The sequence below is a fragment of the Chenopodium quinoa genome, unplaced genomic scaffold (assembly GCF_001683475.1).
Source record: "Chenopodium quinoa cultivar QQ74 unplaced genomic scaffold, ASM168347v1, whole genome shotgun sequence".
Taxonomy (NCBI): domain Eukaryota; kingdom Viridiplantae; phylum Streptophyta; class Magnoliopsida; order Caryophyllales; family Amaranthaceae; genus Chenopodium; species Chenopodium quinoa.
Window position 1 is genome coordinate 6077188 of NW_018744626.1, and position 23390 is coordinate 6100577.

General features: G+C 34.2%; 4 protein-coding genes and 1 long non-coding RNA gene across 5 annotated transcripts; 1 reads left to right on the forward strand and 4 right to left on the reverse strand.

Annotated features, from left to right (window-relative positions):
* The first annotated feature begins 1 nt into the window (after position 1).
* Positions 2–2814, forward strand: LOC110700712 (B3 domain-containing protein Os12g0592300-like). Its single transcript, XM_021878303.1, has 5 exons — positions 2–438; positions 1121–1239; positions 1328–1793; positions 1927–2109; positions 2192–2814. The coding sequence occupies exons 2-5, from the start codon at positions 1123–1125 to the stop codon at positions 2377–2379; spliced, it is 954 nt and encodes a 317-aa protein (XP_021733995.1). The 5' UTR covers positions 2–438; positions 1121–1122; the 3' UTR covers positions 2380–2814.
* Positions 2815–4188: 1374 nt separating this feature from the next.
* On the reverse strand, positions 4189–8144 carry LOC110700713 (F-box/kelch-repeat protein At3g23880-like). Its single transcript, XM_021878304.1, has 3 exons — positions 6521–8144; positions 5112–5158; positions 4189–5002 (listed from the first exon to the last, which is right to left on the reverse strand). Exons 1-3 carry the CDS (start codon positions 7754–7756, stop codon positions 4699–4701), a joined length of 1587 nt encoding a protein of 528 aa, XP_021733996.1. The 5' UTR covers positions 7757–8144; the 3' UTR covers positions 4189–4698.
* Positions 8145–10367: 2223 nt separating this feature from the next.
* LOC110700764 lies at positions 10368–12522 on the reverse strand. Its single transcript, XM_021878363.1, has 3 exons — positions 12338–12522; positions 12133–12249; positions 10368–10568 (listed from the first exon to the last, which is right to left on the reverse strand). Exons 1-3 carry the CDS (start codon positions 12503–12505, stop codon positions 10368–10370), a joined length of 486 nt encoding a protein of 161 aa, XP_021734055.1. The 5' UTR covers positions 12506–12522.
* A 90-nt stretch (positions 12523–12612) lies between these two features.
* LOC110700822 lies at positions 12613–13015 on the reverse strand. The gene is made up of 3 exons (XR_002507284.1): positions 12955–13015; positions 12733–12856; positions 12613–12631 (listed from the first exon to the last, which is right to left on the reverse strand). It is a non-coding gene; the product is annotated as an uncharacterized LOC110700822 (long non-coding RNA).
* A 4456-nt stretch (positions 13016–17471) lies between these two features.
* On the reverse strand, positions 17472–18761 carry LOC110700823 (hevamine-A-like). Its single transcript, XM_021878409.1, has 2 exons — positions 18304–18761; positions 17472–17959 (listed from the first exon to the last, which is right to left on the reverse strand). The coding sequence occupies exons 1-2, from the start codon at positions 18759–18761 to the stop codon at positions 17533–17535; spliced, it is 885 nt and encodes a 294-aa protein (XP_021734101.1). The 3' UTR covers positions 17472–17532.
* Between the last annotated feature and the right edge of the window lie 4629 nt (positions 18762–23390).

Consider the following 23390-nt stretch of genomic DNA (forward strand, 5'->3'; position numbering starts at 1 on the left):
GCAGCTGAAAAATCAAACCATACTGCATGTTAATGGCTGCTAGTTATAGGAATTTTGCAGTACAATTCTGCCTAACTTTAATAATTGCATGTGCTTCACTCCTTTTAATTTTACATGTCAATTTCATCAAAGTTATTAGTTTGATGCTTTAATTTAGCATTGCTCTCTTCTTTGATACATCAATAATGCACAATTTCCTTATATAGTAAGTGGTAGACCCAATATTCTTAATCAAGAATTCATTTTTATCCATGTTCTCAACTTAGCTTTCCTCCTAAGTCCTAACCCATCTTCTTTCACAACTTTTTCAAAGGCATTCTTTCTTCAACCCTATACATCTCAGACCATTTGATTTTCCTTGTTGAACGAGCAACCGTCGACCAAGTTACTGGAAGTCATCCTTGGTCCATCCCCTGATCTTGCATAGAGAAGAAAAAGGTATACTATTAGTACTTTTTTTTTTTTTTTTTTTGTTAGTAATTTTAATTAGTGAGTTGTCCATAAATTTGGTTGCATATTGTAGTATAATGTTTTGATCTTTATAGCTTGAATTTGAAACAAGGAAGATGATTATTATGTGTATACTTGACTACTTAATAGTCAGACAAATATATAATGTTATAACGATAGTAAACAACAATTATTAACTAGATTTACAGTAAATTAAAGGGAGAATTTTGCAATGTTAAAGTAAATTAAAGGTTTTTAATTGCATCAAGAAGTCCTGCAGGAGAATATTTTTACAATATAACAGTCATGAGACAGATAGAACAAAGAAACTAGACTCTGCAGGTACTAGTCCTGTAGGAGATCGAGTTGAGATTCGAGTCAGAGAAGAAAGTTGTAGGTCCAATTGTGTTCCTGAACTGGTGGCAGAAGATTGGCCTGGTGAGCATAAAAGCGCGGAGGAGTCTCCACAAGAGAGGGTATAGAGATATTAGACCAACGACCATCCGTGACTACTCTTGCAGTGGCCAACAGACTCAGTATTGATGGAGGGTGTTCCAGTAGAGTCTAAGTTAGATTCTGAAATATAAAATGGAAACATGAATATAAATGCCTAAATTTCTATGTTATGTTTCACTATATTAGCATTGTTCATTGTGTTTTTTTACTGCAGTTATGGAGAAGAAATGTGAAGGCTGTAAAATGACGGAGAATTATAAGTATTGGTCTGAGTTTCCTGCAACAAAACACCAATTCTTCAAGGTCATGCTTGGAGATTTCAAGCACCAATTGGTAGGAAAAACTGTTTTGAAAGCTACTGTACTTAAATTACTAATATCAGCTTACTTGATTGAATTTATTTGGTGAACTTTTCTTGCAGAGAATTCCTCGGAAGTTCATGGAGTGTTTCAAGGTGAAACTCTTACCGTGGTGTACACTTATAGGACCGAGTAAAAACAAATGGAAAATTAGGCTCTCGAGTACAGGTGATGAAATGTCATTGATGTTTTCAGATGGGTGGGAACAGTTTGTTCTTGATAATGGAGTGGAAGAAGCTGACTTCCTAGTGTTTCGTTTTGTTAAAGACTCCTCGTTTGAGGTGTCAGTGTTTGACAAGAGTGGTTGCGAGAGAGAGGGTTGTCACTTTACCACTAATTCCAATTATAGCTCAAGAAGAACTTCTTGTACAAGTACTCTCCACATCAACTATGGTAGTGTTGCTAAAGAAGAAATTGAGATTTGTGATTCATCATCAGAGGATTGCTCTTTGTTGGAGGAAGGCGAAGAAGAGACTAAGGATGTAAGTCATGTAATGGAAGAAGAGCGGGAAGGAAGCTCAAGTGAAGGTAATACAAACTAGCTAGTCATTCCTCATTCAAATTTGTATACTGTACATACTGTATTCTGTAACAAATGAATTAATAAACATATTGCTGTATTATAAATTTATAATTTGATTTCCAATTGACCATGGTGCAGGAAAACTTCCTCAAAGCCAAAAGTACTTCATATCGAATAGGCGGGTTCTAAAACCTGGAGAAAAAAAAAGAGCTTCCAAGATGGCTGACTGTTATAGCCGTGGCATGAAGTATAATAAGACAGTGTTTCCTGTTTTTCAGATAACCATGCTGCCTACACATGTTTACAGGGGATTTATTTTTGGTCTGCCTTCCTTAAATGCAAAATTTGTACAATTTTTTGGTTGTTTCAATATGAGTTTGGGTTGATATTTCTTTGTTTGCAGACAATCCCAAAGAATTGGGCAAAGAAGCATATGATCAAGGAGCCTCACGAGGTGGAGCTGCGTGTTCCAGGTTCTACAAAGGGAAGTTGGAGAGTCGGATGCAGATGGACAAAAGGAGGATCTATACAATGCCAACTCAGATCAAAGTGGCCGTTATTTGTGCTGGAAAACAACTTGGAGGAGCATGATACTTGTGTCTTTGAGCTGATTCAGAAGGGGAAATTAGATAATGTTAGAACTCCCATCTTCAATGTCCACATCTTTCGCACTGTTGACCACATTGCTCCCCTGACTGTGTCAACGCGTATGGTCTAGCTCCAAGGAAAACAATGCAAGCTCCTATCACCCTTTGTTCTGCTAAAACTTAGAGTAGTGTATTCATGAATACTCTATCTAATTGTGTGTATTTCAGTATTTCTACTAGTGTTGTGTTTATGAAGGGTTTCAGAACCTTAGCTTACTGGTACCTTTGGATATATACCTCCTCTTTTAACTGATTTTATCTTCACTTTGGGTGGAACTTAAGGCAAATATGTATGCAACTTATATCTGTTCTTGTGTAAAATATTTCTTGATGAGTTGCTTTTATCATCATGTATGTTTATTATTTTGTGCTGGTTGTACTCGCTGTGACTCTCTATTATAGCCTTACAGAAGTACTTCTATTATAGCCTTACTCGCTGTGACTCTCTATTATAGCCTTGTAGGAATGGTACTCTGTTTATTTTTTTGTTAGAATATCAAAACAGTTTGCTTATTTTATCAGAAGCCTTGATTAAACTATGCTAGCTCTGTAGCTCAATGTGTAGCCAAAAAACACTATCATGATTCTATTTATAAGTACGAAAATAAAACACCAACAAATTCTAACAGCAATCCAACTCAAATTTCTGTAGTTTACAGTAAGATTAATATTTGTATATGCTTTCAATTATGAAGAACTAACCTGGTGTATAACTCGGCACATGTTCAATAGACACTAGATGGTTTTGTTTTTTCTTCTAGCCTTGCCAATTTGCCACTGTAACAATAAAAAAAAACCAGGGTTATTGTACTTATACTGACATTCTGTAAATTGACAATGTTAATAACACCAAATATATATTCATGTTTGACAAGCCACAAGCTAACTGGCCTTCAAAACACCCTCTCTCCGACCACAAACATACACACGCGCATGCACACAATGAGAGTAGCTAGACACGACTATATGTACATGGATGGATCTTAACATTGTGAAACTATGAATTAATCAGTAAAATTATGTAGCAGGATGCTATGAAAAGAGACAGTCCTCGTCATTGATCAGCTGCAAGTTTTATCATCAATTACCTTTCCAAGATTTTCAACAGACCATGAATACTAAATTGACAGTACTACTTAGCACATTACACATCTTTTACAGGAAGGCAGAACTTCAAACTTTATAACAACAATTACAAATCACTGGTCAGTACTACTTTGTTAAATCTACAATGAGGACTGCTACGTACATACAAAGCATGGTTATTGGTCTATGCCATCGCAGAAGTGAGCTCGAGTTTTTAGAGAGGAGATGATTCTAAAAATTACTAGAATCTGTTTCATGACAGCCTGCCCTGCTATCTCTTCTTCCCTTGCAGTCATCAGAACTCTTGTGCCAGCACCTCTACCTATTCAAATAATTGCTTACTACTATTTCAATGCCTTCACCTCCTAGATATTCATTACCCAAAATTTCAATTTTCTCTTCCTTCTTTAACGCCATTTTCTCCTATCACTTTCTTAGTCCCAATGCTATACTCGCGCAATACAAGCCAATCACCAGCACCTTTCTGCTCAGATCTGCTTAGATAATAACATCAGCAATAATGATCAAATGATGTTCATGCCTAGGAAAGTTGCACCCTCCAATTGATGTTTTTTGAAACTCAAGAAATCAAACATACATTTTAAAATAGAAGCTTCTTTTGCAGTAATTCGTCTAAAATTCAATCAGAACATGATAAAAACATCAGCTATTTATAAGTTTCACAGCATATGAGAAGTGGTTTATTTGTTACAATGGGATTGAAGCTAGGGATTTGCTTTCAATAAAATCAGTAGATGTTTGCACATACTTGACATTCCTCGCAAAACACAACAATCATCATAGTAAGAAATAAAGCGCATTAGTACTTGCACCTTACAGATGGCTAACAAGAGAATGTCCTGCTACATAAACCACAGAAAAAGAAGAAAAAAACTTCAGCCAAGTACCAATTACTACTTTTATCATATCATCCCTCAATGAAAGAGAAGGTGCCATCTACTTCCATATGGACAGTCATACAGCCCTAACAAGTATCACTCAAAATTCACAGCATAAATGAAAGTACAGCACTACAGCCTACAAGAAAAAAGGGAAGGGGGTGCATAAAGTAGAAACTACATCATCGTCTTTACTCTGATCCCCAAGCATGAATGAAGGCAATTAGTTTTCATCATCTTAGTGATCAATTAATTGTTAAAGTCTCCTATTTCGATTACTACCATTCATCGTCCTCATCGTTGCTATAATCTTCATCTTCATCATCACTGATGTCATCATCTTCATCATCATCGACGTCATCATCTTCATCGTCTTCGGTAGATTCCCAATCACTATATACCTCATCCCAATCTTCTAGGTTTTCAGAGTCTCCAAACAGTCCTCCATCATCATCACTGTCGTCATAATCTTCTTCATCATCTTCGTCATCATCACTACCTCCAGAACTAACATTACTCTGTCCACAGAAGTCATTGCTTCCAATGCTAGAATTGTTCTCTGATTTGTGAGACAAAGAAGGCCTGCCATTTATATCAGATAAAATACCATCACTTGCTCATAATATATAGAAAATGGCTAATAGCAACAAAAGAAAATGAGAAAACAACTGATAGTCATGCTCATAGCTACCGCTTGTTCTCTAGATGCATGCTCTCTGCGGAAAGATGCTTGTTATCCTGCAACATTTTAAGAAGCAACACTCATTAGACTCAAGTAATAATCAATACAAGCAATTTCTTTATTCCAAAGAGCAAATCAAACCACCAGAGGTAAAAAAAAAATGAAGCTTCCAGAGGAGAAGGGAAGAAAAGGCCTTACATGCAGATCATTAAAAGAAAAAATATGCGCAAAAACTTGATGGGTGCATCTAGTACATAATAAGTTTATAGTAAATCAGATTATAGTGACCCTTTTAGTCAATATATATAGTGATTAGTGACCCTTACTATATCGACCACAAGGGCTACTATACTTCGGTGCACAATAATAAACTTATTGTGCATTAGATGTATCTAAGTTTTTGCCAAGAATATGTGCCTGCGTTTATATACACACGTATATAATTGAGATTAATTAGATACCAAACATTGCACAGCATGTCCAAGCTCTTGAAAAGCCAGCAATATATCATGTGTTCAACTGTTCACATATCTCGATGAAGAGATGACACAACAACTGTAGACAAAATGCTTTAAAACACTGCTGATTTGATAACTATCTCCGAATCTCCTATCAAATAAAATTATAAAACACAATCAGCATTCAGCACGAAAGAAAAGAGTCACAATCATGTGGATATCCATGAAACCTAAGAACTCCATTAAAAGGAGTCAGATTTCATAAAAATATGGCTTGTATCTTCTATTGGTCTAAACCAACTGCATCTGTGTTACTGTAAGTTTTGCTCACAAGGTACCAAACTATAAGATAAAGTAGCTTAAGAAGGATTTCACTCAAGAATTCCACTTCAAAGGATGAATCTTTCTTAGATAATAAAATAAAAAGGTAAATTCTATATGGTGGCCTTCAACTTTGGATTTATCTACATAGTGGCAGGGCAAAAAAAAATTATATCTTGGTATAATTTTTTTTTATTCCTGCCACAAGTAGAAAAACCAAAAGTTGAAGGCTACCACGTAGAATTTTCCAAACAAAAACTACAGATTGGCTAACGATTTTCATGTACCCCACCAAATGCTCCAAAGATGACACTAAGTCTAGTACTAACAGAACAAAATTCCGACTTAATCCACTTCTTATGGCTGAAATATAAGACCAAATTTCAATGTAGCATCATATATTTGGGTTTTCAACAGAAGTATCACATATTCACAACAAAAATTTCAAAGTGTAGACTTGGACACTCAACACTTTAACAGATGGAATGACTATGTCAAAATAAAAGAAAGACAGAGGTAATCAAACAATTATCTAATCACAAAACGCAGAAATTGGAACCATTAATAGGGTAGCTAACTAGAAATAGTAAGATTGACGATACAAATACAAAGGTACAGAAACTTGCAACATATTCATACCTCACTGTTATCTATCCCTTGATCGGCTTCAGTTGCTCCAAAGGGTGAAATGAGACTCTCAACATAATCCCTAGTCATCACCATATGAGCATAATTGGTATGCTTCCCTTTGAAACATTCTAGAGATTCCTTACAAGGTTCAACCAGTTTGAACTCATTCGATTTTCGCACCAAAAACTTCCCCGTCTCAGAAAAAGTAATCAAAGAGATGTTTGTGAGATCAACAGACAAAATCTTCTGCCAAGAACTCCAATCATTAGGGTCCTTCAACATCCAAAAATCAGTCACATCTTCTTTCTTGCTACCACTCAAAGATAAACATCCATTCACTTGATACAATCCCAGCTCATGGTAACCACTCTGCCAATCCAACACAGGGTACTTCACCAGATTTTCGGTCACAACATCAAAACCAGCAATTTCACCATTAAAAGAAAAAGCAGGAGCCCAATACATAACATCACCAACCAAGACAGCCTGGTCACGCAATCTTCTTGCAATCGACTCCTCCTCCATACCAGCTCTTACTCTTTTCCACTTCCAACACCACCGATTCACCTGAAGGTATGCATAACTACCTATCACTCGTTTCCATTGTCCAGCTTTAAGTGAAAACATATAAAAACCGCGAAACCTACTAAAATCAACGGTTCCACACCCAAAGGAAGCAACAATGACATAATCATCAAGCGACGACACATAACCAAACCCATGAGCCACCGAAACATGGACGCCCTTGGGGCTATCTATGTCCCGGCACTGACGCGTAGCCAGGTTCCATATCGTAAAAAAGCAATGTCTGTCATCCTCATCATCGTCTCGTTGATACAGACACACAAGACCATTACTGGAGTCCACCATATGATGCCAGCCAACATCCCAGACACCATCCTCGAAACTCACTAAGTCTTTGACATCACTGCTATCACGCTCAGGTAACAGGCAGTAGGTGCCGCATTGTTGTGTAGAACAAAATTGATCATTGTAAGGAAGCATGATAAAGTAGCGGTTGATTTGAGATGAGAAATTAAGGTGTAATTTAGCAAATTGAAGGCTAGAAATAGTAGAATTCCATTTCTTTGAAACTAATTTGAAGCGAATTAGGGATTTTACCGGTAATCGAGGAAGAATTTCCTCCATAATCAGATGTTCTACGAGAGTTAGGGTTTCGTCGGAGTTGTTCTTCGTGAGATTATCGGAGGACATGCTTGCTGATTTTGCTATCTTCCTTGACATTTTTCACGAAATTTGGATTGGATTTTTTCAGAAGGAATTCAAAGATTTTTTTTTTTTTTTGGTTTGGAAATTGGAGAGGTAACAAATGAGCAGTTGGTTTGCATACTGAATGACACGAAATCCACGAATTGATGAGAAAAGGCGGGAATTGAGTGAGTCACCTAGTTATTGCCATTGGGCCGAAACTAGAATGTATCTATGCTAATCCATGAGATATACGAGTATGTATGTTTAGGAAAAAAATTAGTGTAAGTGAAAGTTACATAAACGGAAATTTTATAGATTTTTTTTAAAGGAAGTTATTTTTGTTAAGTTAATCATTTAGGGTTGTTGCCTTGTTGGAATTATTTGGAATATTTAGGGTTGTGAGAGTTATTTGGAAGTTATTTTCTAAAATATATATATATATATATATATATATATATATATATATATATATAAAAAAAAAAGAGAATGTATGAGAATTGAGAATTGGGGGTTTTGAGTGCTATGAGAAAGTGTTGTAAAAACGTTTCCTAGAGTTTGTTCACACTTACTGAACTGAACTAAACTGATTGGAGCTGAACTAAATTGAACTAAAATGAATATTTTATGAAAGAAGGAAATTAGGAGCTGAATAGAATTGAACTGAGTTGAACTGAAATTAAGCTGAAGTGAACTGGCCCTTAAATGATATAAATTTTTTTTCGTATCGGATACTTCAATTATTTGATATCCGAAAAAAATCCAAGTTGGTATCCGATATCTGTTTTCAGATTGGATATCCTAAAAAAACCTCAAATGCTCCAAGTTAACACAAATGTTTTAAAAAAAATCCGGTGTACACTATTTATTGTATGACAGTATGAAAGAGGAAAATTTTCACTCCTTCATACGTGCGAAAAATTTTTCACCCAAAATTATAACATTACTTTTCTCTGTCCTCGACATTCTTTCTCTTCCTTTTGTTTTTTCGGTGATTCAAGCTAAGCTTTTTCTCTCTTAATTTGCAATCTTCCTTCTTTATCCAAGTATGTTGTAGTTTTATTATTCTTGATTTTTAGAAATTTTAATTCGATTGCTTTCATTTTTTTTTCCAAGTAATTTTAACTCATGAACAATGCAATGAAGAAGAAGACTACATACTTATCTGATTGATGAAGTTGATCTAAAATTCTAAATGCGGGTACATTTTCTCCGCCCACCAACCACCCCACACCCACCAGCAAGAAACCCTTCTCTGGCCACATGATGTCGATCTTTTATCAAACCTTTTTTCAGTAATATTTTGTAATTTTGTTGCTATATATATATATATATATAAAAAAAAAATATATATATATATATATATATATATATATATATCACTACAAAAAAACCAGTGAATTGCGACCGCCAGCACCGGTCGCAATTTTTGAGGAAAACGGTCGCTATTCACAATTGCGACTGTCACCGGTCGCAACTGCACGGTCGTTATTTAACTGGTCGCAAAAAAAAAAAAATTGCGGCCACGTGGCGGTCGCAGATTAAATTGCGACCGTTTTTCTTATTTTCAACGACCGTTTTTTAAACTGACGTAATTTGTAATTTGCGACAGGCAAAGCGATCGCAATTGCTGAAAATTACGACCGCCTAAGACGGTCGCAAAACTCGGAGATCTGCGACAGGAAGTGACGGTCGCAATTTTCAGTAAATTACGACTGCCTGTGACGGTCGCAATTTCCTGTGATCTGCGACACGCCCTGACGGTCGCAAAAACATGGGATCTGCGACATGCCCTGACGGTCGCAAATTCCTGTGATCTGCGACAGGCCCTGACGGTCGCAAAAACATGGGATCTGCGACAGGTTAGATAAACGGTCGCAATTCCTCATAGAATTGCAACAGGGCAATTTATTGTTATAATGCAATTTTCAAGTAATTACAATTTACATTATCGATGCCATCCTAACCTGAACCTATAACCTGTTATCATGTGATTTAATTTCAAAATTAATATAAAATAATAATATTAATAATTAAAAATTCCAACTTCGAACAATACATACAATAGTAATGTTCAAGTTAATAGTAATAGTAATTAGTTAGTAATAGTTTTATAAGCTTAACTTTAAAACTAAGTTAGGTCTATATGAATAAGTAATGGCCTATGTTCCTTCAAAAAATAGATAAGGCCAACATGTAACAATATAATTAATACCAATTTCAGGCCTATATTCCCCAAAAAATAACGAAATGGCCTATAACCCCCCCAAAAAAAACCTAAGGCCTATATTCCCAAAAAAAAACCTAAGGCCTATATTCCCCCCAAAAAATACTAAGGCCTATATCAACAATATTAATGTAAGAGCTTTATGAACAAAAACTACGACACCGGAGTCTGGTGACCAAGCCCACCACCACTCATGTCCGGGTCATCTTCCCTACGAAACTGAAATGGAGGACCACCTGAACAGTTAGAGAACAAGTTTTGCAACATTGTCTCCATCATTCGCTTACTCTCAGTTGCTGCCTCCTCCCGCTCCTTCTTCAATGCGTCCTGCAATTGCGTTACAAACCGTGCCTCCATCTGTGCCTGCATTTGCACTTTTGCCTCCTCTATTCGCTCGACAACCTCGGCTTGCACACTTTCCTACAACTGTGAAGCTATAGAAGGATTGTACGATTGCGAGCCTTTCTCGGAAGAGGGGGTGTAAAACAAACTAGCACTTGCACCTAGGCCCTTCACTACACCCTTTTTCCTACCACCAACGACCTCCCAGTATAGCTGGTTAGGGTCCGGTTGTGACCCTTCTTGAGTGGAAGACTCGTCAAGCTTCTTTTGGTAGGCTTCCTGAAATCAAACAAAACAAATTATGCATATTAAACATGTTTATAGGTTCAAATTGCGAAAACATACACATTTTCAAGTATTTACAAGGCTATAGGTTTACAGCATGGCTAAAATGGCTTAAATGGCCTTCTTACTTACCCATTTTCTTTGTTTTTGATATATTCTAAGATTTTATCAATCAAACAACTCATATTTAGCATATTAAACATGTTTATAGATTCAAATTGCAAAAACTTACACATTTTCATGCATATTCATGACAATAGGTTCATGACTAGGCTAAAATGGCATAAATGACCTTCTAACCTACCTATTTTCTTTGTTTTTTCTATATTATAAGAATTTATCAATCAAACAACTCGTATTTAGCATAGTAAACATGTTTATAGGTTCAAATTGCAAAAACTTACACATTTTCATGCATATTCAAGGCTATAGGTTCATGAGTAGGATAAAATGGCTTAAATGACCTTCTAACTTACCCATTTTCTTTGTTTATGCTATGTTCTAAGATTTTATCAATCAAATAACTCATATTTAGCATATTAAACATGTTTATAGGTTCAAATTGCAAAAACTCACACATTTTGAACCATATTCATGGCTATAGGTTCATGACTAGGCTAAAATGGCTTAAATGACATTCTAACTTAGCCATTTTCTTTGTTTATGCTATATTCTAAGATTTTATCAATCAAACAACTCATATTTAGCGTAGTAAACATGTTTATAGGTTCTAATTGCAAAAACTTACACATTTTCATGTATATTCATGGCTATTGGTTCATGACTAGGCTAAAATGGCCTAAATGACCTTCTAACTTACCCATTTTCTTTGTTTTTGCTATATTATAAGAATTTATCAATCAATCAACTCGTATTTAGCATATTAAACATGTTTATAGGTTAAAATTGCAAAAACTTACACATTTTCAAGCATATTCATGGCTATAGGTTCATGACTAGGCTAAAATGGCATAAATGATCTTCTAACTTACCCATTTTCTTTGTTTTTGCTATATTATAAGAATTTATCAATCAAACAACTCGTATTTAGCATAGTAAACATGTTTATAGGTTCAAATTGCAAAAACTTACACATTTTCATGCATATTCAAGGCTATAGGTTCATGAGTAGGATAAAATGGCTTAAATGACCTTCTAACTTACCCATTTTCTTTGTTTATGCTATATTCTAAGATTTTATCAATCAAATAACTCATATTTAGCATATTAAACATGTTTATAGGTTCAAATTGCAAAAACTCACACATTTTGAACCATATTCATGGCTATAGGTTCATGACTAGGCTAAAATGGCTTAAATGGCATTCTAACTTAGCCATTTTCTTTGTTTATGCTATATTCTAAGATTTTATCAATCAAACAACTCATATTTAGGATAGTAAACATGTTTATAGGTTCAAATTGGTTAATCATAGACATTTTCAAGCATTTACAAGTTTATAGGTTCCTCAAATTTCAAATCACAAGTATAAGTGCCTATGTTTTGCATGCTTCCTTAAAAAATAATTTCATTAGTTTCCAAAGTTAGATGTGTTACCGAGATTTGTTGTGCCCTCTTGTTAGCCGCAACTTTCCCTTTTCCTGGAACTTCCTTGAAATGTGTCTTTAGGAACACCTCAGGAGCAGTTGGAAGCACTCCACCGGCTTTCTGAGCCTGCACAAATCAAATAACTCCATAAATGCTTAGTGTATGTAACTACTAATAAAACATATCAGTATCATTATATACCATTAAGTATTACCATTTTCTTTGCATGCTTTGATGCAGAGATAGAACCTTGGAAGTGTGACGGCTCAATTGGATTAGACAGGGAGCCACCCCTCCTGTTCTTCTTCGCTTTTTCTGACCTCTCCAGAAATACCGGATCCTTTCTTTTCTCCATAATTCGCTCAAACATACACTCTCCCATCCATCTGGGAACTGACTTGTTTCTAACCGAAACATTGTATGTAATCTCTTTCAGCCTCTTATGTGCCTTTTTTTCATACTCCTTCTTCACGAGGGCATCAAGATCAACATTCCAAAGGTATTGTTTCTGCAAACAAGAAAAATAAAATGTATAATAATTTATTGTAATAAATAACCAAAAAACAACAAAGTTAGATGAGTAAACTAAACTTGGGGGTTTTATAATACCGTAAACGAGTTCCACCAGTGGGTCTTAGTATCCTTGTCAACCATTTCATAATTAAGCCATGGTTCGCGCCAATGTGCTTGAAAAATATTTGTAATGGAGGTGCTCACGGTGTTATCATCGAACCTTTGTACCAATAAGCAAACAAATGAAGTCATTACATACAAATCTAACCAAGATTGTTCAAGTTGGAATGCAAATTAAGATAACCATGAGTAACTTACCATAACCCCGTCGGGTGCAAAGTCCTTCTCGCAACGGGGGTAGGAACCTCACCCATGGGAGAGTTACTGTACGTCTCAAGAACCTGAGTAGACGTCCCAGAACCACCTACACCTGGCTTAGGGGATGGGGTAACTTCCTGAGAAGTTTCCGTATTTGCATGGCTTGTCGACGGAAACAAATCTCTCGGGGTGGCATGTCCCAGCTTCCGACGACCACCACCGGCCATGACAACCTACAATAAGAAAAACATTACGAACATCGGTAAAAATCATATAGCCATGTTATATCACGATCTATAAGCTATTGTCACACATAACCTTGGCTTTGCAAAATATAAATAATAACATATTTACACCAGTATATCACATTGAAACTAGGATGGTGTTTTAAAATAAATTGAAATCCATTAAGATTACATAATTAAAAAGTCAAAACAAGGTTACAATCAATCTCCTAAATCTCAGTTGAATCGTCCTCCCCATCAGCACTAAGATCAGCAATAAGTATTAATTTGGCCTTATCTATATATTATACTAAAAGACAAGCGCCTCAATGTGAGGATGACAAATGTCACTCTCTCATTGGCTTATCTTATGTATAAAATATATCTATATAATTACTGTTTACATATTCAAGCATAGTTATTTTTGTTAAACTTCACAAACAATAAAAGCAAGTTTCTATACATGCATAAGATTTTCATGATTTCCTAACATAAATATTGATTTAATTTTTTGTAAAAGTTTTGTTTTGAACGGACTCACGTGAGTCCGGTCATACAAACAGAAAAAAAATAAATTGAGGTCATAAATTAGATAATAATAGTCAGATATTAGATTATAATGATCAGAAATTAAATTATAATGGTCAGTTATTAAATTATAAATATCATATACCATATTATAAATTTATAATTGTCATAAAATATGTTGTAAATATCAGAAAATAGGTTAAATATATTAGAAATTAGAGTATAATGGTCAGGTATTGAAACCCCTCCTTCCTTCTTCTCTTTCTCTCTCCTCAATAACCACCATCTCTATCATCTTTCTCTGCAACTCACATTATTAGTTGCTGAAATCATGTAATTTGAATCGATTAGTATTTTTTTGATTAGAGACAGCGAAGAAGGAAGCGACAAAAGCAGGTGGTTGACGCTGTTAATGGCGGAGTTCAAGAAACATTTCTACATCAAAAGCAAATCGAGCTCGAAATTCAAGCTATTACTCAATTGTTTTACTCATCAATGGCAGAGTTCAATGGCGGAGTTCGAAATTCGAGCTGTTAATGGCGGAGTTCAATGTTTTACTCATTAATGGTTTTACTCGAAATTCGAGCTTTTACTATATTAACAGAAGGTTAATGGCGAACTTCAATGTTTTACTCATCAATGGCTTGCTGCTTAGCTTCTCGATCTCTTAATGCCGCAATTAAAATTAAGGTCTGGGTTTGGGCTCTTTCGCTGGTGGTGGTGGACTCACGTGAAACAGACTTATACAAAACCTTCTGTAATTTTTTATAATAAATATATACTTTCCAATACTACAAATAATCCATAAAATCTTTCCAATCTTTATTTATAGTTAAGTTACAGAATGATAACTAATTTAAAGCAATATGATTAAAGTGGCATAATTAAGAAAACAAATATTTCGTATTTTGAAAGGCTAATATTATTTTTTATGAAAATTAAATAAAATCGATAATGGGAAAACTCTCCCCCGTGGGGTTGGGGGTGACATTTCATTTCTTACCGCATTTTCAAACCGATTGCTTTTTAATATTTAGTTTGACGTCAATTATGAAATCAATACAAACATTTAAAAAAAAAATCAGATGTACAATAAAATATTGTGCACCTATTATAAAAGCTACCCTGTAATGAATGAAAGTGATTTATGCTTTACTGATAAAGGTTACCCAGAATAGTCTACAAGTTATCCTAAATTCAATTCAAGTAATCGGATGAATACAAAAGTTTTTGATAAAGATACAAAATAGTGTAAAAATTACTTTTATCGTTTGTTGTACTTCTTGACAAATACTGAATGCTGAGCCGAAATGTTGTCTTGGAAAAAAATACATAATCTTGAACATAAATTTAATTTTAATCGGCCTTTCATTTTCTATACAATGTTTTTTACAATGACCTTTTGTTTTTGTTGCAAAAAAAAAAAAAAAAAAAAAAAAAAACTGAACCAATAACCAATCTAAACAAGAAGAATAAAAGTTAAATTGAATTAGACAATTGACGGAAAAGGGATAGATATAAAATGTATTATATATAACTATTAATCATGTTTTAAATTGTAATATTCGTATTAACAATGCTATTACTTATGAATTTTTTTTTAGAAAAACTTACATTTTGATTTAAAAATTGTGCATTGCTCATGTACTATACTAGATATACAACAATCACGTGCAATAATTTATGTTGTTTTATACATAATAATACTTTTAACTATAATAGTATGCGTATATAATATAATATTTTTTATAATATATGTATATAATGTAATATTTTATAACACGTGTCCTCCATATCAAGTGTAGTCCCAATCACCACTACACCAATTGGTTGTTGGTGTAGTGGTGATTGAGACTACACTTGGTAGGGAGGACCTGTGTGCTCCCCTGCAACAACAATCGGAAGGGGAGTGGAACCTAATAACCTAGAACTGATCCTCAAATCTGGATTAGCCCAAAGGGTGAACCGGATTGAACATCCAACACTCAATGCATATATGACGGGAATTAACTTATCCTTTATCTATCTTATACAAAACTCCAAAGTCTAATTTTTTTTTTCAAAATATGATAATAACATTTGTAAATTTTTGTTAATATGAAAGATATAAACCTATGAAAATGTATATATAGTTAAATTGTTTAATAACTTATATCGAATGCGTAGTTTTATTAAAATTATTTGCATGTAATCATTAAATGTGTTGGATGTTGTGTAGCTATGCAATGTCCAAAACTTTAGTTGAGCGACTTTGATTTAGTGATTGTACGGTAAAAAGATATTGACTTCGATCTTGAAACCTAATAGTCTAATAAATTCTAAATAGAAAAATTAAAACAAAAGGAAATGAAAATAGTAAATGGCTTTAAATATTGAAATAAACATAACCTTTTAAATCAATTTAGCGAATTCAAGAGACAATTTTAAGGCATTTAAAATTAAATGGTGGAAAATATATGTAAAAAGAACATTTTTAGATATATAAATGTCCATGCACTATTATAAGAGTTTTGTTAACCTTTTTATAATTAAGTTAGAGATAAATCTTAGTAATATATACTCCGTATATTTTATTTATATAAAACTATTAGTATCCATACCTATATACAAAGTAAAGTAAATGTCTTTAAATATTGAAATAAACATAACCTTTTAAATCAATTTAGCGAATTCAAGAGACAATTTTAAGGAATTTAAAATTAAATGGGGGAAAATATATGTAAAAAGAACATTTTTAGATATATAAATGTCCATGCACTATTATAAGAGTTTTGTTAACCTTTTTATAATTAAGTTAGGGATAAATCTTAGTAATATATACTCCCAATATTTTATTTATATAAAACTATCAGTATCCATACCTATATACATGGTATTTGTGTCGTATACTATATTTAATCAGCTGTTGGTTATATATATGACTATTATATAATATATAGTTTTTGGCACAATGCTTAACTTAGAAAAATATATGTTCTGGTAGGTCAAATATAAGGTTATTATTGTGTCTATAGATTTAATGAGTGCAACGGGTAAATAAAACATGTATATATTAGATTGATTGTAGCCACTGATGCGGATGGTATGATAAGAAAATTTTAGTTTTTTCTCAACCGGAGATATAAATAAATTAGTCCACTTCTTATATAGCTATGTGGAGTATTATTCAATTATTTTTCAATTAATAAAATAACATTATAAAAAATTAAAAGAAATTCAAATAACATAAAATACTATTCAAATAACGTTCCTTTAATTTTTTTATTGACCATTAGTACAAGTCCTTTAATAGTAAATGAATTACCTTTGTTTTTATTTTTATTTTTCCTACGGGTTTAATAATTTGATTTATAAACCGTGCATCGCACGGACACTATGCTAGTTAAGACCTAAAAGTTTTATTGCTATTTGCCAATATAATTAAGTGTAATGATATAAATACGGAAAGTTACACAATAACGTATACTCTAATACAGTATATCATGAAGTGCACTCCATATAAAAGAGAAATACTTCTATTAAGTTTTATTAATGTTAATTGAAATACATACATAATTTTATATCGGCTATTTTACCAAGCTTATGTTGATATAAACTGATACGAAGAGAAGAGAAGAGAAATTGAGAAGTATTTCTATTCTCTCCTCCCATTTTATAATTACACCCTCTTTAATTCTTTATTTATGTTAAACTACATGCATACATAAAATGAAAACAACGACATTACATAAAAATGCACGTAATTAAATTACGTACACACATCCTTTTAGCTTATTCATGAGTAACGTAAAGTTTCTTGATAAATTTGTGAGTATTCACAAATTCATCAAACGTAGTATTTAATGGAAGGACTGTATTTTTCAATTTGATCCGAATACCTTGACCAAAGCATCACACCTCCATACTTAGGAGATTTCTTAATAACAGGAAGCACTTGTGACTTTAGTACATCTACCGGAATAAACCCGGTGTCGGCGGCTTTAGGGGATGCAGGCAACCCTAAGAACACATTTCTTGCTTTGATTGATGTCCAATAATTCCATGTCTTAAAGAAGTTTTTCTTATTCCAAGCAGTGTACTCACATGAAGGATTGTTAAAGAATCGAACCCAAACGTAGTCGAAAAGGCCCGTGTTTAGGGCAGCATCTAGATGCTTGTCTGGGATGAGGCATTGAGGAGCTGCACTTAGGTACACCTTTCTTGGAGATTTTGTGTTGTAGGCAGCCAAATAACGCGCCAATAGGTCATAATATCTGCATCAATACAAACTATATTTTAGAAATAAAGGACTAAAGGGGTAAAGGTAATATATGTATTATTTGATGTATGTTTTTTTTTTTTTTTTTGGGTGTTTAGAGAGCCTCAAAGGGCGGGTGATGAGAATCGATTCTAGGTTTCTTGGGATCAGGAGGGAAGCTCTAATCACTTTAGCTATCCCTCACTTTCTATGTATAGTGTATGACTGTATGTAATAGATTGTATAAATTATTTAGTTGTAATAAAAAAAAAATAAAAAACAAGAAATAATTTTAATAAGTCGTAATTGATTCAATCAATTAAAAAAAAGTAATAACACGTTACTATATATGATTCTTACTTTGTTGGTCCACTTTGGATATAAAAGTCGATCCCATCAAGCACAACATTATCAAATGGTCGTGTACGAGAGTAGCCGCCCAAGAAATTGTTCCACAAATAATTTGCTAGGTCTTTAGCTTCAATTGGAGAGTTCAAGGTGTAATCCGCGCCATTACCACCTATTGAGAGTAAGACCTTTACCCCAATCGATTGACAATACTTGATTTCGTTACTTAGAAATCTGCAACCACCTGTTGATGGATTGCAATGTGTAGCAAGATCTAGCATAGGAGTTCTTCCTTTGCCAAACTTACTAAGAAAGGCTATGTTAACATGTGAATATAATTTGGTCGAGCATGCTTGGCTGAGAGTACTCTCACGACCTTGGCCCCAATAGATCGGAATGCTACCCCCATAGGCGGCATCAGTTGCTAGGACTAGGACAAGGAAAGAAACAAACAGGACTTTTGTAGTCATTTTGTGTACGTAAAATTTGTTTTTAGTAAGATATATATGTGTATATTTCTGTGTCTTGGTACATTTTAAGCTCAATAAGCGATCATATTTATAGAGTTCAAGAATTATGATCAATTCATGGCTTTGTACGTACTCTAAGCAAGACACATTATATTAAACGACGTGCAATTATAGCTTGTAATAATAAAACACACGGCTTCATGTTGTAAAATTTAGTACTTGTGTATGTACATAGATTGAGAAAGGCCAGTTTATGAAATCTATTGCTCAAGTTCAACGGAATTTAGCGGATATTTCAATACCATGCATTTTCAAAATACAGCAAATTAAACTGGTTGTGATTGTTAAACTATTCATGTCTTTCCGAAATTTGAATTCAATAATCAATGGCTATTGGCTAGTAGCCATTGATTAGCTAGGCTATAAACTGAGGAATAATTTTTTTAGGGCTGTACCGGTTTAGATTGCACCAAACCGCAAACCAAACCGTAATTTTGCGGTTTGGTGCGGTTTGCGGTTTGAAAATTGCGGTGCGGTTTTTGAAAATGACCAAACTGCGGTTTGCAATTTGGTGCGGTTTCCAAAAATATTGAGACCAAACCGCACTTTAATGCGGTTTGCGATTTTCATGCTAAATTTTCATTAAAATTATACAAAAGAACTAAAATGTATGAGCTAATCTTTGACTATTAGTTAATTAGAGGTTAATAAAAAGAGTTTAATAGTAGAATTATAAACTAATAATTATAAAATAAAATAAAAGTTTTGTTTTAAAAAGAATAATTACAATTTTGATAAAATACGGTTAAACCGCAAACCGCACCGCACCACACCAAACCGCATTTTACGGTACGGTTTGGTGCGGTTTTTTTTATCAGTGCGATTTGGTGCGGTTTGAAAAAATTACAAACTGCACTTTTGCAGTTTGGTGTGGTTTATGATCCAAACCGCACCGCGAACACCCCTAATTTTTTTTGATAATACTAAGCTAGCTAGTACGGAGTAGCTATTACAGCTTATTTAAATACCAAATATACAGTATATACTTCATATTTAGCTTTAGTAATCTACTTTATTTGATCTTTATGTTTACTGTGTTTAAAAAGGAGATGATTGTGTTGTACATGTTGGGCCAATTATAACAAGAGTTTTTTTACCTTGCATAATTAGGTTTTAATAAAATAGTAAAGATGACATTAGATCGTATTGAATTATACCACGTGTATAAGAGCAGGGTTTTGTTGGCTATACCTAACGACTTAGGTCTGTTCTCATTGACTAAACTGAACTGATGAACTGAATTTATTAGAGTTGAACTGAGCTGAAATGAATATTTTGTAAGAGAAGGAAATTAGGAGCTTATTAGAGCTGAACTGAATTGAACTTATTAGAGCTGAAGTGAATTGAACTTAATTAAAAATAAACGTATGAGAATAGACCCTTATTAGCTTAATTAATACATACTCCCAGGCTCCACCAAAGTAAGTAGAAAAGATTAAATTCAATGTGTAGGGGCATAGATTTGATAATGTAAAGTTGTAATCTTGCACTTGTAATAAACTAGTCGTAGGATCGCGGAGTATTATTTTGAAAGGGTAGTTGACTTTATATTGAATACTCTGCATGAATTTGCATTAAAAAGATTCACATAAGTTTTGTCAAAAAAAAAAAAGATTCACATACGGAGTACTTAAGCCCACAGGGTTCAGTTGCATTATGATTCCACTTTGACGTGCAAGTTTTCTTTATAACTGACAATATTAAAGAACTTAAGGTGTAAAGAGCTTAAAGATCAAAAGGTGTAACAAAAATCCTATTGATTTGATGTAAAACATTTTCAATGGAATTGTGAAATGCATATTTTCAAGGGGTGTCAAAACCAAGAAACACTAACATTAAACAAAGATCAAAATCTCAACCTCCTTTGGTTTCCATGTTTTCCTTCTTCCTTTACTCAGCTAATCTTATTGTTAGGACTGTCATCTTCCAATTCGTTCTAAGACATTCTACAACTGAATTAACTTTTCAAGTTGCAGAAATTCTTTTTGATTCTTTAGAAAAATAAACGTGTTTCCCCCTTTTCTTAGATAAAGCAAGGAATTTCTAGTATTTATACATGCATTACTCCCTCCGTTATACAATGATGTTTTTGTTTGGAATCTTTGACTTTTTTTTTTTAAAAAAAATTATTCTAAATTTCTCTTAATTTTATAAGAACAAATATAGTCATGTGGGATCTAGTTTGATTCGTCTTGATGATTAGATTAATAGGAACATCATTTTAAAACGGATGGTGTATTAAACAAAAAAATGTTCAATGAGGTATTTATTTAGGTAGCAGTTAATGGTAAATTGGTAATGGAGGTCGTAAGACCGGTAACGTTTGGACATCATTAAACATAGTCCCTCCTCATTTTTTAAATGCATCACTTGCATTTATATGGAGTTTTAGGAGTGTTTATATGCTCTAAGCCTCTAATTTTATATTGTGTAAGTGGGATAAGTGATGATTAATTTATTTTGATAATAATACATTGCAGATCATAAAAGAGATAGTATGTGAAATTGTGAGTCTTTTAATCATTAAAGTAGGAAACATGAAAAATAGAGAAATGATAAAATATTTTGTACTCGTATGTAGAGTTGTTAATTCGGGTAAACGGGTCAGGTAAGAGTAGTGGGCGAGTCAACTCGGGTCGGGTCAATTCAGATTAATTCCATAACCTATGCGGGTCGGGTTTGGGTTGGGTCATGCTTGAGTCGGGTCACGTAGGGTCATATTTCTTATCAGGTTTTGGTCAGGTTTAGGTCGGGTTAATAACAGGTCGTTTACATTCAGATCGGGTGAACAATAGGTCGGGTTTAATTCGGGTTTTCACGGGTTAAAATGGGTTAGGGTAATTCTCGGGTTCGGTTTAAGTCAATAATTTGCGGGTTAGAATCAGGTCGGGTCATTCTCGGGTTTGAGGCGGGTTCGATTCAAGTCAATAATTTGCAGATTATAATCAGGTTGGGTCATTTTCAAGTCGGATCATTCTCGGGTTCAAGTCGGGTTCAGTTCAAGTCAATAATTTGCGGGTTATAATCAGGTTGGGTCATTTCCAAGTCGGGTCATTCTCGGATCACTACTAGAAAACAGGGAAATAGCGACGGACTACTTCCAACGGACCAAATATTTCGTCGGAAAAATCGAATTTTCCGACGGATTTTAATTCCGTCGGATATTTCCGACGAATTCTACAAATCCGTCGGAAATTTCCGACGGAATAAAAATCCGTCGAAATATATGTGATTTCCGACGGATATTTCTGTAGGAAATTACTTTTTCCGACGGATTTTTAGTCTGTCGGAAATTTCCGACGAAATTTTCAGTCGGAATATATTTTTTTATTATTTTTTTAAAATAAACCCCTAGAAACCCTAACACTCATGTTCAATTTCCGCCTCTTCTCCCTGTCTCCTTATCTTTCCTCTTCTCTCTCCTTCCCTTCTCTTTCGTTCTCACTCCTCTCTCTGAATTTCACTCCCCTCTCTGAATCTCCTGCTCGTTTTCCTTCTTCTTTCGATCTCGTTTTCCTTCTCTATCTCTCCTCTACTCTACTTTCCCCTTAAATCTCCCACCATAGCCAACACTAACCACTGCACCGACATCAACAACGAACAACACCAGCAACACCGACATCAACAACACCATCACCGACATTAACATCAACAACAATATTCATCCTTTTCGCCCTTATTCTCTCTCTTCATGCTTAAAACAAAGGTTTCCGGGTCAAATTCGAAGGTTATGTGTGGTCGAATTAAGGTATGTATCTTTTTTTTTCAATTTTGATTTTTTTTTTTGTTATTTTATTGGATTTTTTTTTTAAAATTTCTGGTGGTGGAAGGTGGTTGTTGTTGGAGTTTGAGTTTTGTGGGTAATGATTAGGGATATCAATTTTTTTCTTTAATTTTTTTTGTTAATTTTTGGTGGTGACGGTGGTTTTCAGTAGCCACGACAGTGGTGGTTTTTAGGTGGGTGGTGGGGTGGTTTGCTTAGGTTGGGGGGTTTGGCCGAATTTGTAAGGGTTAGGGTTGTAGATCTGGGTTTGGTTTGGGTGGGCTTGGGTTAGGTGAGGAGTCGGATCTAGGGATGACAGTTTAATCCGAGTTCGATTCGAATCCGATCCGATCCGAAGGAAAAAATCCGATTCGAATCCGTTTAAAATTAGTTCGAATCCGATAAAATAGATCCGAATCCGAATAGGAGGTGGATCGGACTTGGACCCTATGCAAAGTCCGACAGAGTCCGATCCGAGTCCGAATCCGAGAGTATAAGCATATGCTCTATAACTTGGGACAATTATTTGCTTGTTTTGTAGCAAAAATTTGTTATGTAACTTAGTTTATAATTTAAATATGTTATGTTTATACTTTAATTGGTATGACAATACAAGCAATTATAGGTATATGACATTACAAAAAATAAAACTAAAAAAAAATATTCGGACCATTTCGGAGGTCCGAATAACGGACCGGATTCGGATCCGAAAATTACGAGTCGGATCGGATTCGGACTCGGATTTTTCGGATTCGGACTCGGATTCGGATCCAAGTCCAGGGTCCGTTTACTATATGGATCGGATT